The sequence below is a fragment of the Ammospiza caudacuta genome, chromosome 28 (assembly GCF_027887145.1).
Source record: "Ammospiza caudacuta isolate bAmmCau1 chromosome 28, bAmmCau1.pri, whole genome shotgun sequence".
Classification (NCBI taxonomy): Eukaryota; Metazoa; Chordata; class Aves; order Passeriformes; family Passerellidae; genus Ammospiza; species Ammospiza caudacuta.
In genome coordinates, this window is record NC_080620.1 from 3,970,461 (window position 1) to 3,988,139 (window position 17,679).

Sequence of the window (17,679 nt, forward strand, 5' to 3'; positions counted from 1 at the left end):
CAGCTGCCCCCTTCCCCCCCCAGCGTTGCATATCTTAACTCAGGTAAAAAAGGAAAATGAGAAAAGAAAAAAAAACCACAAAAGACAAAAAAAAAAAAAAAAGGAATAAAAAAATAAACCACATTCTACCTCTGAGTGCGGCGGCCTCGGGCGCACCCGGGGCCCCGGTGAAAGATTTCAGTTTTTGCAAAACATTCAGGTATTGAGACTTTTTTGATTATTATTAAAAAAAAAAAAATTAAAAAATTAAAAAAAAAAGAGAAAATAAACTTAAAAAAACACTGAAAGTTTACATTTTATAATAACATTATTATACAGATTGTATTTAAACGTCAGAATATTTAAGACAATTGTAACCCTGTAAAGTGAAGAAATATTAAAAAAAAAAATGTTGTGTTGTTTGAGGTTTCTTGCCTTAGGGATGCCTATAGGATTTCCTTATGGATTTGGGGTATCCCTGTGGGTTGTGGGGTATCAATGGATTTATGGGGTGATGATAGGATTATGAGATGTGCATGGGTTCCCCATAGGCCTGTGGGGCGTCCATAGGGTTGGGAGGTATCCGGGGCATCCTTAGTTTTGTGGGGTGCTCATGGGGTTCTCATGAAGCTATGGGGTGACTATAGGATTGTGGGGTGTCCATGGGGTCCCTATGGGGCTGTGAGAGTCCATATGGTTATGGGGTCTCCATAGGGTGCCCAAAAGTCTGTGGGGTGTCCATAGAGTCCCGGGATGTCCATAGGGTCCATTTAAGGCTGGGGAGGGTCCATAGGGTTATGGGGTCTCCATAGGGTCCCCATAAGCTGTGGGGTGTCCGTGGGGCTCCTATGGGGCTGTGGAGGTCCATAGGGTCCCCCCATAAGGCTGTGGGGAGTCCATGGGGTCCCCATAGGACTGTGGGGTGTCCATGAGGTCGCTGTGGGGGTGTGGAGGGTCCATAGGGCCCTATAGGGCTGTGGGAGGTCCATAGGGTTGTGGGGTCTCCACCGGGTCCCCATAAGCTGTGGGGTGCCCATGGGGTCCCCATGTGCACACGCGCTGCCCCGTGTCACCCATCCAGCACCGACCGGGGCGGGCCCTGCTGAGCTTCCTGCCGCGTGCGCAGTCCCCGCCCCCCGCGGCCGCGGCGGCGCCGCCGCTGATTGGTCAGCGCCGGGCGGCGGAGGCGGCGCTCTGGGCCGCGGCCGCGCTCTCTGTGGCCCTGGCGGACCGCGAAGATGGCGGCGCCCATGGAGGTGGCGCTGGTGTCGGACGCGGCGGGGCCGCTCTGCAACTGCTCGGTCTGGGAGCTGCACTCGGGCTCGGCCCTGCCCGGCTACCGCGGCGGCAACAGCGGCCCACGCGGGCTGGCGCTGCTGGGCGGCGAGCACCTGCTGGGGGCCCAGCTCGGCAAGAGCTACATCAACGTCTGGGAGCTCCAGAAGAAGGTACCGGCGCGGCGGGCGGGCCCGGGCGGCCTCGGCTCGGGGGACGGCTTCGGGCTTCGCGGGGGGACTCCGGGCCCCGTGGGGGATGTGACGGGGGCATCCCTCCTGCGAAACCCCCGGCCCTGTGATGAGGAGCTCCTCCGTCCACAGAGCCCCCCACTAAATCCATGCTCAGACCCCCTCATGGCTCCTCTCTCCACAGAGACCCCCTCATGGCTCCTCTTTTCGTGGAGACTCCCCTCTGTCCTCAGACACCCCTTCATGGCCCAATTCTCTGCAAAGACCCCCCTCTGTCCCCTATTGGACCCTCAGGCTCCCCCTCCCTCCATTCTGACCTCCATCACCCCGTGCAAGTGCCCCCCATCCCTCTGTTTGCAGAGATCCCCCTGAGCCCCCATGTTGGGGGGCTCTTCTTGCAGCCCTTCTGAGCCCTCGCTGTGCTCTCTCTCTGTCCCAGGACCAGCTGCAGCAGAAAATCATCTGTCCCGGGCCTGTGACCTGCCTGACAGCCTCTCCCAACGGGCTCTACGTCCTGGCGGGCGTCGCCGAGAGCATCTACCTGTGGGAGGTACTACGGGGTGCTGGGGCACTCACACTCACACCCTGCACGGTCTGTGGGAGTTATGGGGTGCTGGGGCACTCACACTCACACCCTGCATAGTCAGGGAGGGTCCCCAGTCCCTCCAATGTCTGTAAATCCTGATCCTGGGATCAGGGTCCACCATCCCTCCAATATCTGTAACTCCTGGCCCTGGCATCAGGGTCCCCATCCCCTAAATGTCTGTAAATCCTGATCCTGGGATAAAGGCTGTGCTGCTCTCAGCCCACAGAGCAGCTCATTGAAGTAGGAGTGGGAGGAATTCGGGGAGAGGCTTCACTCTGCCTCCATCTTATCTTTCCAGGCATCTCTGGATGCCCTGACTCTGCCTCAGGGGTCAGGCACTGCTCTCACAAGGCAGCAGCACAGGATCTGGTTTTGCTTCAGTGCTTCTCCCACATTTCAGCTGTGTATTTGTGTGTGCCCAGGGTGCCAGCAGCCCCTGCTGTGCTCTGGTCATTGTCCTGCTGGTTAATTACTGCTGGATTAATTTGGGATTACTGCTGCGTTCCCAGCACACCACTGAGCAAATGAAAGCAGTGTCTTGTCCTGAGCCCAGGATTAAACCCCAGGATGCTTCACCTGGAGGTTTGAGACTCATGGTGTGAGTGGCTCTACCTGAACCCATCAGGGTTTGTTTGTACCCAAGTGCTTTTAGCTGGGAAAAAAATCCCTGAGGCTGAGCCTGCAGTGGGAGCTGCTGCCTGTGATGCTCCCAGCTGGGCCCTGCTCCAGCTCCTGTCACCCTCAGATGTGTTCCAGGGTATGGCACTGTCACCCTCAGATGTGTTCCAGGGTATGGCACTGTCACCCTCAGATGTGTTCCAGAGTATGGCACTGTCACCCTCAGATGTGTTCCAGGGTATGGCACTGTCACCCTCAGATGTGTTCCAGGGTATGGCACTGTCCCTCTGGCACATTGGAGAGGAAACCATCGTGGAGCTGGAACCAGCCCCTAGAGCTGGCTTTTGTGCTGTCTGTGAAACCCCTTGCATTGAAGTTTGGTTTGATTTTTTGGTGTAATTCAGACCATGAGAAGAAGCAGACTCTTATTTTATTTGAGGCTTTTTCTCTCTTGGTTCCCTCCCCATCTGCAGTGTTGCCTTTTAATAAGAAATACTTGGGGGATTCCTTGTCCACCCTAAACCCCTTGAGCCACCTCTGGGGTGTCCTGCAGCTCCCATAACCCCAGTGCCACCTCCTGAGGACCTGTGGGAGGGGAGAAGAAGTAATATGAATATTAAGAGTGAACAAGAAATCTTTACTGCACATTTGTGACTTGGCCAGAGGAGCAGCTCTGGCATCACTGGGTTCCAGAGTTAAAGTGTCAGGACCTCTTCCACTGCCATGTGCTGAATTTCCACTGAGTTCAGGCTGTTCCAGCTGTGCCTCAGTGGTGTCAGTCACTGTCCTGAGGTGGAACAGAACCCACCCTTCTCACCACATGATCCCAAGGCATCCTTGACTCCCTCTGCTCTTCTCCTCACTGCAGGTGTCCAATGGGAACCTCCTGGCCATCCTGAACCGACACTACCAGGACCTCACGTGCCTCTGCTTCACTGATGACAGCAGCCACTTCCTCTCAGGGGCCAAGGACTGCCTGGCCCTGGTGTGGAACCTCTACAAGTAAGGGGGGATGGGGGGCACAGGGATTTTGGAGCAGGAGATCCCTCTAAGCCCACAGCTGGGTCTGTGCCCTCCTTCAGGGCAGGGAACCTTTCCTTGAGGGTCTCACCTGTTCTTGGAAACAGATGGTTCTGATTTCTTTCCCTGGGTGACACAGAGGGGATTGTGCCCTTTGTCCCTGTGGCATAGGAATCTCAGCCTCAGTATCTGTGTGCCACAGGGATTTTGGAACAGGAGATCTCTTTAAGCCCACTGCTGTGTCTGTGTCCTCCTTCTGGGCAGGGAGCCTTTCCTTGAGGGTCTCACCTGTTCTTGGGAACAGTTGGTTCTGATTTCTTTCCCTGGGTGACACAGAGGGGATTGTGCCCTTTCCCAGGGTGTTTGTCCCTGTGGGATAGGAATCTCAGTATCTGTGTGCCACAGGGATTTTGGAGCAGGAGATCCCTCTAGCCCACAGCTGTGTCTGTGCCCTCCTTCTGGGCAGGGAGCCTTTCCTTGGGGGCTTCTTGGGAACAGGCAGATGGTTCTGACTTCTTTCCCTGGGTGACACAGAAGGGACTGTGCCCTTTCCCCAGGCTCTTTGTCTGTGGGATAGGGATCTCAGCATCCATGAGCCATGGCTGCCAGCAGCTCCCGTGTCCCCCTTGGTCCCTGCAGCCAGCAGAGGCGTTCCCAGTGGGATCAGAGCCTGGCCCAGCTCCCCGTGGGGCTCTGTCCTGGCTGACCTGCCTGTCTCTGCTCTCCCCACAGCGTGTTGCAGGCAGAGCCCTCCCAGATCCCCGACCCCCGGCACGTCTGGTCCCGGCACAGCCTCCCCATCACCGACCTGTGCTGCGGCTTTGGAGGGCCCCTGGCACGGGCTGCCACCGCCTCCCTCGACCAGACAGCCAAGGTGAGGCTCATCTCACAGCTGCCAGACCCTGGGGGGTCACAGCCAGGCTCCTGCCAGCTAGCAGGAAGCTGTCCCCAAGCTGTCCCCAAGCTTTGCCGGGTTGCAGTGGCTTCGTTTCTTGGCTGTCTCTGCAGTGACTCAGAGCTGCCAGAGCTGGGCTCTGCCTCTCCAACAACAGCAGTTTCTCTGCACCTGCCCCCAGGCTGGACTGCTGCAGTCCCTGTTGTCCTGGGAATGTCGGGGTCAGCTCCTCAGTTTTCCATTGCTGATGTGCACAGGGAGCAGAGCAGGCTGGAGCCTGTGGGGAGGGGATGCCCTGGGGGCAGGGTGGCCACAGAGAGGGTTCAGAGCTGTTTTGAAGCTGCCTGGGAAACTTCTGTCCTGCTCAGAGAGGCTGATCCTGAGTTCTGCCTTGGACTCAGTTTCCCAGTCACATCCAGGAGGGAATTTCAGGATATCAGTGTTCCTCCAATCCTGCCATGAACATTCTCACCCCTGATTCTCCTGTCCCCTCTCACTCCAGCTCTGGGAAATCTCATCTGGGGAGCTCCTGCTTTCCGTGCTCTTCGACGTGGGGATCATGGCTGTGACTCTGGACCTCTCTGAGTACCACATGTTCTGTGGGGGCATGGATGGCTCCATCTTCCAGGTCGACCTCTGTGCCTGGGTGAGTGTGTGGGGCTGTCACCCCGAGCCACTGTCACCTCCCTGCTGGGACTGGTGTGACCTGCCAGGACATGGGAGGCTTCCTCTGTGTCTCCTCTGCCCCCTCCAGACATGGTGATGAACCTGCTGGGTTCAGCTTTCCTGAATTTTAACTCCTTTCCTTTCCTTCCTGAATTTCTTCAGCCAGTTCAGAGAGACCGGACCTTCCAGACAGAGCGGGAGAACGGGAAGGTCTTCAAAGGGCACAGGTGAGGAACCAGACGTACCTGCCAGCCTCCATCTGCCCACCTCACCAGCTCCTGGCACTCCTGGGGTCATCCTGAGTTTAAACATCCTCTTCCCCATTCCAGGAACCAGGTGACGTGTCTGTCAGTCTCCACAGATGGCAGCCTGCTGCTCTCCGGCTCTCACGACGAAACCGTCCGGCTGTGGGACATCCAGAGCAAGCAGTGCCTCAAGACGATGAATCACAAAGGTAGGAATGTCCTTATCTCCAGGATCCTCACTGCCAGAGGCCCAGTGTCTCACCTGAGCTGCCCTGGGCACTCCAGGTGTGTTTTTGCCCCTTGCTTCACGCCCTGGGATGGGCAGAGGCGTTGGAGGGAGCCTGGGCTGTCTGGAGCTCTGCCCTGACCTTGCCCCGTGTGTTAACAACCCCCTGTGCTCTGTCAGGAGTGAGTCATGGATTTCACCCTGTCACTGAGGCCACACGGGATCCTCCTCCTTGTTTTCCCCAGGGAGCAGTCACCCCACATGCACCCCAGCTGTGTCTGCAGGGGAGACAGCTCTGTGACCCCAGCAGTGAGCTCATGGGGCCTGAAGTGAATCCCATATGAGCAGCTGTCTGGGATTTCAGTCTGATGGCTCCAGTAAATTGCAGGAGCAGCAGTTGGGTGCCTCAGCCACCTCAGAGCAGTGGGGGATTTACCCCTCCTGTTGTTAACTGTGGTTTCTGGCCCCTGGTGCTGCAGTGACCAGTGGGGCTGCCGTGGGCATGGCCCAGACCCCTCCCAGAGGTGATGGTGACACAGCCAGTCCCTGTGTTCCTCCGTGGTGATTGAGCTGCTGCCTCAGGGCAGTCTCTGCAAGCCAGGCTGCCTGCAGACCCTTTTCCTCTTCCCTCTGGCTGCCAAGGACCGTCCCTAATTGGGACCCACTGCAGTGCCCATCCAGCCTGGCTGGCACTAGAGGGTGAAAACAAACCAAATGGAGCTGTGAGTCATCCCAGGAGGGGAGGGGGGGCCAGGCCTTGGCTGTGAGCCGGACACTGGAGTCCTCCTGAGGCTGCAGGCAGGAATGGACAGACCAGGCTCTTCCCAGGAGGAGCAGGACCAGGCTGACCCCACGCTGTGGGTGCTCTGCTGGCTCTCTGCTGCCTGTGGGCAGGGATTTGGTTTCCCTGGCAGCCTTGGCACTGGCATGGCTGTGTGTGCTCAGGAATAGGCTGGGATTCCAGCACCCCTGAGCTGTGTGCTGGCTCTGGAATCTCCACAGGGCCCTGCAGCCTCCCAGTGTGGGGGAATCTGCTGTCCCAACCCAGCCCCCTCTCATGGATCCCTGTCCCCTGCTTGGCCTCTTCTGAGCCCCGCAGCAAGGTCTGTCCCTGCTCCCTCCCCAAGGCAGAGGTGACAGGGCTGTGACATGGTGATGTGACAGCAGCCTCTGGCCCAGTGTCCTTGGGACAGCACTGTCCCTCTGCTTGCTGGGCATGGGGGTGGCTGGGGGCACACAGGAGCCTCTGCCCCCCCATAGCACTGCTGCAAATTAAATCCAAGGAGCTGGAGAGTGGCTCAGGGCCAGGCTGGTGCAGGGGGCTGTGTCACCAAGGGTGGCTTGTCCTTGGCAGGGGCAGAGTGGGTGGGATTTGAGAATTTAAGCTGCTGCACCTGGGTGATAAGGTGTGGCAGTGCTGGCGAGGCAGGGCTACTCCCAATCACCCTGCATGGCTGCCACCACTCTGGGGGGTAGCAGGAGACCTGTGGGATGAGCCTGGGAGCCAGTGCTGCCCCCAAATCCCTCCAGGCCTCAATTCCCATCCTGTCACATGAGCTCCATCCTTGTCACTGCAATCACAGCGTGGCACAGACCATCCCGAGGGCTCCCCCTGCAAGGCCATCCCAGGATGCTCTGGCTGATGTGTTCTGCTGGCAGCTCTGCCTTGGAAGCTGGGTTATTTGGTTATTTCCCTCCAGCTGAGCCTAGTCCCCATGCCCAGACTGGCCCAGGGTCACCCTCTGCCTGCTGCCCCAGGCCTTGAGGCAAGGTGATCTGGTACAGGACCTCTGCACTGGAGCCCCAGAGTGGCTGTGGGGCTGTGTCCAGGTGCTGACCAGGTTTGGGGAGCTCTGGGTTCACTCCTGAGATTTTCTCCTCTCCACCTTTCCTCTCTAACTGCTCCATGAGCTGCCAGTGCAGTGGGAATGTCACTGATGGAGCACAATGATCTGGTCTTTAAGGAGGGAGTGAAGCCATCAGAGCTGGCCAGGAACAGCTTTGGGGCCAGAGGTGCTGCTCTGTTGGTGGGACCCAACCTTGAATCCTGGGAGGATCAGATTTAGGAGCAGGCTCTGGAGGGGTGGATGGTGATGACAGAGCCCTCATCCATATCAGAGCTGATTTTGTCTGTCTGCTCTGCAGAGACCAAAATCCTCCAGCAGCTCTGAGCCTCCCTAGGCCCCGCCATGTCCCCTCCCTCACCCTGCACCCCTCTCCACAGCCCTGGCAGCCCCCTCCAGGTGCACATGGACCATCTGCACCTTGGAAAGGGGAAATGGATGGTGGGGCTGTGGTAGTAGTGCCCTGCCTGCTGGAGGGGGGCTGGGGGCTGCTGTGCCTGACAGGGCGTGGGGGACAGCACTGGGAGCTCACAGCAGCTGGGAGGGGGTGGGTAAGTAATTAATGCAGTAATTAACACACTCATCAGCTCTGCCATGGATTGTGGCAGCACAGAGCTGCTGATGAATGGCAGCTCAGGGTGGTGGGAGGCCAGGCTCTGCTCTTTTGGGGTCCCAACCAGCCCTGGGCAGGCAGAGCAGAGTCCTGTGCCAGGGCTGCCCGAGGCCTCCCAAACCCAGCAGGGTCCAGCCTGAGCTGTCCCCCGTGTCCCCACAGGTCCGGTGACAAACGCCTTCATCGTGCTGGCCCCTGCCAACATGCTGAACCCCGAGGGGAAGCCCAGCGTGCCCCTGCCCAAGTTCAGCCGGCACCTGCACGGCACCGAGAGCAGCGACGAGCCGGGCGCCGAGGGGGTGACGCTGCGCCTGGGGCTGCACCAGCAGGTACTGGGGGTGCTGGGCAGGGGGGCAGCCAGCCAGGAGGGGTTGTGGCAGAGAAAAGCTTCTCCTCCAGCTGGTGGAACCCGTTGGTGTTCCCTCCTGCGTCCTCCCCATCCTGGCTGCTGCAGTCATTTGTCCTCCCCAGCCCCGTGCTGCAGCGTGGGCTGGCTCTGCTGTCCCACCGTTTCCTCGGCTGTCCCCAGGCAGGGAGGGTCACAGCCCAGCCATCCCAGCCTCTCTGCTCCCCACTGTCAGTGTCTGCCTCTGTCTGCCTCTGCCCAGAGCTGATGGATAAGCTCCCTGTTGGTCGGTGGCAGCAGGCCAAGGGGCTGTTTGCCTGACAGCAGGATGGATCACCCAGGCTTCCTCCCATGGGGAGCCCAGTCCAGGGGCATGGGGAGAGGGTCTGTGTCTGCTCTGCCAACCCCTCCATTCTGGTCCCTGCAGGAGCCTGGGCAGAGCTACCTGGAGAAGGCAGAGAGGATGTACTCACAGATGTACTCGACGAGGGAAAAGGTGAGAGCTGCTCCCAGGCTGGGAGTTGAGTACTGACCCTTTGAGGGGGATCCTTGTCAACTGATTTGAGCAAGTTGGGACGTGGGAATAGGGGAAAAGAGCCCTAAAATCTACTGGTGCGATGGGGCTGCACTTTAATGAGGAGGAGGAGGAGGGAGGGGACTGAAGGGTTTGGTGTTTACTACTGGGGAAGGAGCAGCATCCTGTGCCTGTCAGAGGTGAGGCCCTGACTCTTGTCTGTTGTGTTTTCATGTCACAGAACCTGGTGGGAGACCAGGAGCACCTGACGATCCAGGTGAGCGAGCTGGAGGAGGAGGTGAGCAACCTCCGCAAAATCAACAAGGACCTCTTTGACTTCTCCACTCGCATCATCACCAAACCAGCCAAGTGAAGAGGCTCCCCCCGCCCTCGCACCCCTCCGCCTCTCCCTGCCCGGCTCCTGGGGAAGCACCGCCCGCCCTCGGGCACCGCCCAGCCGGCTGCGAGCCCCGGCCCAGCCTCCCCCGAGCCGGCACAGCCTGCTCCGAGCCGCGGGACTGACACCGGCGCGGGGACAGCACAGGGACCGCGTTCACTCCGATTCGGGGCCGGGGGACTCTCGGGCGGCCGCTGCAGGAGGAGCCTCGCCGGCTGCTGGGAGGGCTCAGGATGCAGCTCCTGCTCATTCCCCGTTTCTTCCCCCCGCCCCTTTTTTTTGTTTCTTTTCGTTACTTGACCCTGCAGTGCAGACAGAAAAGTGTTTTTTTTTTTTTCTCTCAATACCGGTTCGAGATTGGATTTTGGAGACCCCCTTGTGCCCACCCTCTCCTGGGGATTGCTGCTCAGTGCCACCAGACCCCACACTCTGCACGGACAGCAGGGGCTGAGGGGCTCCTTCTCTGGGGGGGCTGCTGCAACAAGTGAGGGGTCCCTGGCTCCCAGGGCTGAGGAGGGGGCTCCTGATGTGTGTGGCAGGCAGAGCCTGGGGTGTCCCTGGGCTTTGGAGCACAGGTGGTGGTTTTGGGGCACAGGGTCACTCTGGGGAGGGCGGGGGGACCAGCAAGGTGCTATTTCCAATCTCCTCAGTCAACAGTTTATATATATTTGGATCCAACGACTCTGTTTTCACGGTGTTTGGGGACTCGGCCTTTTGTATTGTCACAGCATGGCAGCGGGGGTTGTGGGTTTTGTTTAGGTTTATTTTTTACATAAAAGATTTGGTTTTTATAGTGAAAGATGCCCGTGTTGGTTTCTTTAACATGGCCACCTCTCACTGCATCCTTGGGCTGCCCACTGGGAATGGCAAAGTGGTTCCTTATCCCCAAACCGCCCTGTTGCCTTCACCCCAAGGGTCCTTCCCTGTCCCTACAGGGTGTTGAGGTGTCCCTTGGCCATCCCTCTGTGCCATCCCCCCTCCCATTCAATACACCAAGTGCAGCTGATTTAAAGTGCATTTTAAAACCAGAGCACCCGAGCATCCCCAGTTCCAGAAAAGAAGCTTTTAGCTTAATCACTGGAGCTGTTCCTTTCCCTTCCTCTCCTGCTCCTCCTCTTCCTCCCAACGTTTTGGATCAACATTCATCAGCTGCAGCAGGCACTGTCAGCACCCAGAGCCAGGGGCTGCAGTGGGGCAAGAGGTGGGAGCACATCCCTGCTGCAGTGAGCCCAAAAACAAAAACCCCAGAGCTCCCTCCCAGTCATCCCACAGTGGGGTTCCTGTTGGGGTGCTGCACTTAGAGCAGAAGGGAGGATGGGGCTTCCCAGAGAGCCCCTCATGCTGTGTTTGGTGTTTGGGGAGGGGTTTTCATTCCAAGCCCCTCCTGCATGGACAGTGAGGGCTGCCCCGTGTTTATCCCTGCAAGGGGGGCCCATGGTCAGGGGGATTCCAGCCCCCCGTGACCCTCCGTGCTCTGGCAGGATTTGAGCTGCCCTCCCTGCAGGTCCAGCTCCGCAGGAGAATTCATTAGCTGTGACTCATTACATTTATTGATATTACATGAATCGATGCTTTTTGCCAGATGGATTCTGGCTCCATCCTTCATTTTTCCTTATTAATTTAGCGTGCCTCCTGCCCCTGTTGCTGGTGTTTGTGTGCTGGTGGCAGGGACCCTTTGGGCTGGGTTGAGCCTCAGTTTCCCTGCTGAGGATGAGGAGGGTGACCCCACATCCCCTCCCTCAGCAGAGGAAAGCTGTGCTGCTGCTGCTGCCCTTCTCTCCTTCCCCATACAGCAGAAGGAATCACTCAGCCCTGGAAAACTCTGGGCCTCGGGACCCCCGGACATTGAAGCTGCCCCTCAGATTGAGGAGGGATGGAGGGGTCGGGCTGGGGGTCTTTATCGGGATGAAGGCGGCAGTTCACGGCTCGGGACCCACCCCAGGGGCTTTCTGGAGGAGGAGGATGAGGATGAGGAAGAGGAGGAACATCCCAGTGCTCCAGAGGTATCGGGGACCACCCTGTGCTCAGCGGGCACCTCCGTGCCAGGGGCCCCGCGGGTGGCAGCGCTCGGAGGGCAGCGCGGGTGGGTGCGGGGAGGGGGGGACCCGCGCCGCGCGTGGGCGTGGACGGGGCGGCTGCGGGCGGGTCCGGCGCTGCTGCGTGGGCCGGGTCCGGCGGGACCCACGGCGCTCCGGGGGCTGCGGGGCCTCGGCGCTGCCCGGGGCCGGGGGGGCCCGGCCGGAGGTCCCTGCCCGCGGCCGGAGCCGGTGCGGGGCCGGTGCGGGGCGCATGGCGGGGCTGCGGGCGCTCTGGCTGCTGGCGGCGGCTCTGGGGGCGGCGGGGGGACACCCCCAACCCTGCCGCGTCCCGGCGCCCCCCGGGCCCAGCCCCGGCCCCGCCGTGCGCCTCGGGGCGCTGCTACCGCCCGCGCCCGCCCGCGCCCGGCTCCGCGCCGCGCTGGCCCGAGCTACCGGCACCGGTACCGGCCCTGGGGAGGTGACGCTGCCCCACAACCTCAGCCTGGAGGTGGTGGGGGGCGGCCCGGCGGCGCGGGACCCCGGCTCGCTGGCGCGGTGGGTGTGCGGGGCGCTGGCGGGGCGCGGCGTGGCCGCCGTCCTGGCGCTGCCCCGCTCCCGCCGGGAGCTGCTCCAGCTCGACTTCCTCGCCGCCGCCCTCCAGGTCCCCTTCGTCAGCATCCTGGACACCCGCTGGCCGCTGCCCTTCCGAGCGCAGGTGAGACCCGCAGCGCCGGCACTGCCCGCAGATCCCGTCCCCGCTCCCGTCCCGGATCCATACCGGCTCTATCCCGATCCCCGTCCGGGATCCATACCGGCTCTATCCCGATCTCCCTCTCGATTCCATCCCGGCTCTGTTCCGCGGGTTCTCCTCCCGGCTCGGACCTGCCTCCAATCCCGGCTTCAATTCCAGCTCCAATTCGGAATCCCAACCACTCATCCTTGCTGCATCCCGACTATCTCCGAGATCCAACCCGGCTCTGTTCTCTGTCTTCTCTTCCATCCCAGCCCCTTCCCATCCTCATTCCCACCTCCATGCTGCCTCTACCCCAGCCTCATCCTGTGCCCCATCCTGGCTCTCTGTCTCCCATCTCAGCTCTATTCCAGCCCCCTCTTGGCCCTCATTCCAGCCCTATCCTGGCTCTATCCCAGCTCCCATCTCAGCTCTCTCCTGGCTCCTTGCCCAGCTCTATCCCAGACCCAATTCCAGCTTTCACTCCAAGGTAAATTCCCTGGTTCCTCAGGAGCTCTGCAGCCCCCAGCCCCAATCCCCACTCCAAAGGGCTTTGGGATGTGTCCTGGCAGCGCATCCCAGACAGGAATTGGGCAGGGGATGAGCAGGGAGTGTGGGATGACCTCGGGGCAGGTGGGTCCATGTCTGGCGCTGCCTCTGGGCTCTTCCCGTGGGCAGGGGCACAGCCAGGACCCTCGTGTGTTGGCAGAGCCCCTTCCACTTCCACATGGACCGACAGAGCTCCCCGGAGACGCTGGTGGATGTGCTGGTGAGCATCCTGCACGCCAACGACTGGCAGGAGACCAGCCTGGTGCTCTGCCACCCCTGGGACATCGACAGCTTCCTCCACCTCTGGGCTCAGCGCTCCCAGCTCTTCCTCCGCACCGTCCTGGACCTGGGCTACCTGGATGAGCCCAGGGCCAGCCGCTACCTGCAGCAGCACGGGGACCGTGTCAGGAGCCTGTCCAGCCCCGTGCTGCTGCTGGGCTGTGACCTGCACCGTGCTCGACTCATCTTCCAGGCTGCTGAGGAGCTGGGGCTGCCGCTGCAGGAATTCCACTGGATGCTGGGCTTCCCGCTCAGCCCCACTGAGCTGCAGACCGAGGGGCTGCCCCCGGGGCTGCTGGCCTTTGGGGAGGTGAGCCGGCCACCGCTGGAGCTCTTTGTACAGGACATGGTGGGACTGGTGTCCCAGGCCATTGCCCAGGCTGCCCAGAGCCTCCCTGACCCCGCACAGCTGCAGACCACGGGGAGCTGCAATGAGAGGCACCGGGCAGGCAGCGATGCCCTGGGGCTCTTCCTTGCACGGTAAGGGGGGGCTGGGGGCTCCTTTTTTTCCCTATCCTGGCTCTGTGGTATTGGGGTGCATTGGAGGGTTCTGCCCAGACCTGGGATGGGGTAAGGGCAGAGCAGGGGACCCCTGAGCTCAGTGCAGTGTGTGCAGCCACTACCATGGGGCTCAGCCCCCTGGATGTGGTTAGCACTGCACAGGGGGAATGTGTCACTTCAGATCTCCTTAACACTGCCTGAGCATGGTCACTCTATAAATATTAATAACTCTTAGCCCTGGCAGCACAGCAAGCTGCAGGGCCAGATCCTGCTGCTCCTCCTTGACCTTGTCCCTGCCCACGTCGGGCACGTCCCGCTCCCAGCTCCATCCCTTGAGCACCGGAGCAGTGAAACCCTTTCCTTGGCAGGTTCCTGGCCAACACCTCCTTCCACGGCCAGACAGGGCTGGTGAGTGTGAAGAACACGGTGTTGGTGAGGCCAGAGCAGCAATTCCGCATCTGGAGCCTGCGCAGGGACTCGCAGGGGGTCCCCACCTGGATGACGGCGGGCACCTGGAGCCACGGCAAGCTGGAGCTGGAGGAGGTCGTGTGGCAGAGCCAGAGGCAGCACAAGAGCCCCGGGGAGGCGGCCGAGGGGGCCAGGACACGGCTGAGGGTGGTGACGTTGGTGGAGCACCCCTTCGTCTTCACCAGGGAGGTGGATGAGGAAGGGAACTGCCCGGCCGGGCAGCTCTGCCTGGACCCCGGCACAAACGACTCGGCCGTGCTGGACGCCCTCTTTGAGAAGATTGGCAGCGGCAACGGGTCAGTGCCACAGGAGTACAAGAAATGCTGCTATGGGTACTGCATCGACCTGCTGGAGAAGCTGGCCGAGGACATGGCCTTTGATTTCGAGCTCTACATCGTGGGAGATGGGAAATACGGAGCCTGGAAGAACGGGCGCTGGACAGGGCTGGTGGGGGACCTGCTCAGTGGCACGGCCCACATGGCCGTCACCTCCTTCAGCATCAACTCGGCGAGGAGCAAAGTCATCGACTTCACCAGCCCCTTCTTCTCCACCAGCCTGGGCATCCTGGTGAGGACCAAGGACACGGCGTCGCCCATCGGGGCCTTCATGTGGCCCCTGCACTGGACCATGTGGGTGGGCATCTTCGTGGCGCTGCACATGACCGCGCTCTTCCTCACCCTCTACGAGTGGAAGAGCCCCTATGGAATGACCCCCCACGGGCGCAACCGCATGAAGATCTTCTCCTACTCCTCAGCCCTCAACCTGTGCTATGCCATCCTCTTTGGGCGCACTGTGTCCAGCAAGACGCCCAAGTGCTGCACCGGCCGCTTCCTCATGAACCTCTGGGCCATCTTCTGCCTCCTGGTGCTCTCCAGCTACACGGCCAACCTGGCAGCTGTCATGGTGGGGGACAAGACCTTCGAGGAGCTCTCAGGCATCCATGACCCAAAGGTGAGCGTGTTCTGCTGCTTCAGATGGGCTGGGAGAGGGATGAAGGCCAGGGAAGGGGCTGAGGGGGGTCCTGTCCTTCTTTTTGCACCTTCCTTCTTCTCTCCAGCCCCAGTTCTGTGTCTTGGCCCCTTCTAAGAGTGAGGGGGTCTTTGAGACTTGCAGAAAGCTTTGTGTGTGTATCCCACTGGTGTTAAACCCCAGCCTCAGCTCCAGGGCAGGGGGAAATGGGCTGAGTTCAGGCTGAGGCTCTTTCCCAGATATCCCCAAGAGTTCCTGCATCTCTGGGGCTGCCCAGACACCTTGCCTGGGACTCAGGGCTGGGGACACATCCCCAGGGATTTGGGACACATTCCTGGGGCCAGGGGTGCTGATGCTTTGGTGCCTCCTTCCAGCTCCATCACCCCTCACAGGGCTTCCGCTTCGGCACGGTGTGGGAGAGCAGTGCTGAGGAGTACATCAAGAAGAGCTTCCCCGAGATGCACGAGTACATGCGGCGCTACAACGTCCCCACCACCCCTGACGGTGTCACCATGCTCAAGTGAGGGGCAGGGAGAGCATGAGGGGCTCCCTCCCACCTTTTACCCCTCCCAGGGCATTTTTTGCCCCAGCCCTGGAGCCTGTGCACCTCTGGGGGGGGTGTCAGGCTGGGGGGATGCTGTTCAAGGGGGATGCAGCCCCTCTCTGAGCATCCCCCCCGTGTGCCCACAGGACAGAGCCTGCCAAGCTCAACGCCTTCATCATGGACAAGTCACTGCTGGATTATGAGGTCTCCATCGACTCTGACTGCAAACTGCTCACTGTGGGCAAACCCTTCGCCATCGAAGGTTTGGGGGGCTGTGCTGGGAAGGGGATTCTGTTCTCTGTGTGTGTGTGATGGGGCTGGGGTTGTGCAATAACCACGCAGGGTGGGGAGGTGCCCCCTCCATGGTGGGCACTGGGGGCTGCACCCTCTGTCCCAACACTGCCCCTTTCTCTCCCCCTCCTCACCGGGGCCAGGCTACGGCATCGGCCTCCCCCAGAACTCCCCGCTGACCTCCAACGTCTCCGAGTTCATCAGCCGCTACAAATCCTCGGGCTTCATCGACCTCCTGCACGACAAGTGGTACAAGATGGTGCCCTGCGGCAAACGCGTCTTCGCCGTCACTGAGGTGCGGTGGCAGCGCCTCGGCCGGGGAGGGGGCTCGGGGGTCTGACCCCCCCCGCAGCCCAGCCCACACCCCCTGCCACCCGCAGACCCTGCAGATGGGCATCTACCACTTCTCGGGGCTGTTTGTGCTGCTGTGCATCGGGCTGAGCGGCTCCCTCCTCACCTCGCTGGGCGAGCACGTCTTCTACCGCCTCGTCCTGCCCCGCATTCGCCGCAAGAAGAAATTCAACTACTGGCTGCACACCAGCCAGGTGGGGCCAGGGGAAGGGGCTTAGTGTCCCAAAGACCCCTAACCCCATGTGGCTGCTCACTCCTAAACGGCACCACCTTCTCCAGCCATGGATCACCAACCCCTGTTTGAGACCTGAACCAGATCATCACCCTCCAGACCATCACCTAGAGACTATCACCCTCCAAGCCATCACCCTCCAGACCATCTCCTCCACACCATCACCCTTCAGACCATCATCTCCAGACTGTCACCCTCCAGACCATCACCCTCCAAATAATCCCTGACCTGTTAACCTCCAATCCATCCCCCCCAACTCACTCTTGCCATGTTCCCCACAGAAAATCCATCGGGCTCTCAACATGGGCACGGAGGAGAGGAAAAGCCAGCAGCTGAAGTTGGAGCAGAGGTAAGGCTGGGACTGAGAGCCTCCTCCTCCTCCTCCTCCTGTGGGGCTGCGGAGGGACCCCAGAGCAGCCAGATCCCGACTCAGCCGTCCCCACACAGGTGCGAGCCGCAGCCGAGGCCGGCCCCGGGGGCAGCACCGCAGCCCTGGAGCGCCCTGCGGAGGGAGGCGCGGCGGGTGCGCTTCCAGCTGGACAAAGCGCCCCCCGAGGAGGAGGGGTCCCCTCCGTGGCACCCCGGGAACGGGCGGCCGCCGCAGGCCCTGGACAGAGCGGCCGGCGAGAACGAGCTGCGGGAGCTGGAGGAGAAGATCCAGGAGATGCGGGAGCAGCTGCGGGCGGCGCTGCTGAGGAAGAGCGAGCTGGTGTCCGTGCTGGGCACAGCCAAGGGGGGCCGGGCACTGCCCGCCCCGCTGGCCACCGAGGAACACCGGGAGGAGAGGTGAGATGGGGTACAGGGACCCCTCAAAACATCCCAGGGGCCGGGCAGGGCAGGGCTCCTCTGGCTTGGAGAAGTGGAAGGAAAAAAGGGAGGGGGGATGTCCTGGGGCTGCCCCAGCTCTGCAGCCTTTGTCTCTTTCCCCCATCCCTTCTGCTGGCAGTGGGGTTTGAAGGCTTGAAGGACCAGGAGATGCTTTTTGGGGGTTGAGTTGGGGTGAGAAGTCCCTGCAATGCCTGGACAAAGCTCAGCCCCGCGCCCCCGGCTCTGTTTTTACACCATGTCAATAAAGATGATGAAGGAAGACCAAGTCTGCTTTTCCTCTTCCCCACACAACCCTTCCCCCTCCTTCCTCCGCAGGCCCAGCTCAGCCCCGCCGCAGGACGGCCGTGATTAGGAGGAGGAGGAGGAGGCAGAGGAAGCTCCCACACGCACGGGGCAGGAGGACAGGCCGAGCCCGGAACCTCCCTCTGGAGAGGCAGCTCCAGCTCCAAAACCGGGCTGATCCCACAAAGCAGAACCGGAGCCTTCCTCGGGAGGAGGGTGAGG

The 17,679-nt window shown here is 60.8% G+C and overlaps 2 protein-coding genes across 2 annotated transcripts; both read left to right on the forward strand.

Moving 5' to 3' along the window:
• The first annotated feature begins 1,217 nt into the window (after positions 1 to 1,217).
• Positions 1,218 to 9,797, forward strand: WDR18 (WD repeat domain 18). The gene is made up of 10 exons (XM_058821174.1): positions 1,218 to 1,427; positions 1,885 to 1,995; positions 3,518 to 3,651; positions 4,402 to 4,543; positions 5,067 to 5,210; positions 5,393 to 5,457; positions 5,560 to 5,684; positions 8,321 to 8,487; positions 8,932 to 9,000; positions 9,260 to 9,797. The coding sequence occupies exons 1-10, from the start codon at positions 1,218 to 1,220 to the stop codon at positions 9,389 to 9,391; spliced, it is 1,299 nt and encodes a 432-aa protein (XP_058677157.1). The 3' UTR covers positions 9,392 to 9,797.
• Positions 9,798 to 11,704: 1,907 nt separating this feature from the next.
• Positions 11,705 to 17,527, forward strand: GRIN3B (glutamate ionotropic receptor NMDA type subunit 3B). The gene is made up of 10 exons (XM_058820936.1): positions 11,705 to 12,148; positions 12,873 to 13,471; positions 13,861 to 14,911; positions 15,304 to 15,449; positions 15,620 to 15,735; positions 15,908 to 16,059; positions 16,145 to 16,309; positions 16,629 to 16,696; positions 16,795 to 17,133; positions 17,491 to 17,527. Exons 1-10 carry the CDS (start codon positions 11,705 to 11,707, stop codon positions 17,525 to 17,527), a joined length of 3,117 nt encoding a protein of 1,038 aa, XP_058676919.1.
• The last annotated feature ends 152 nt before the right edge of the window (positions 17,528 to 17,679 follow it).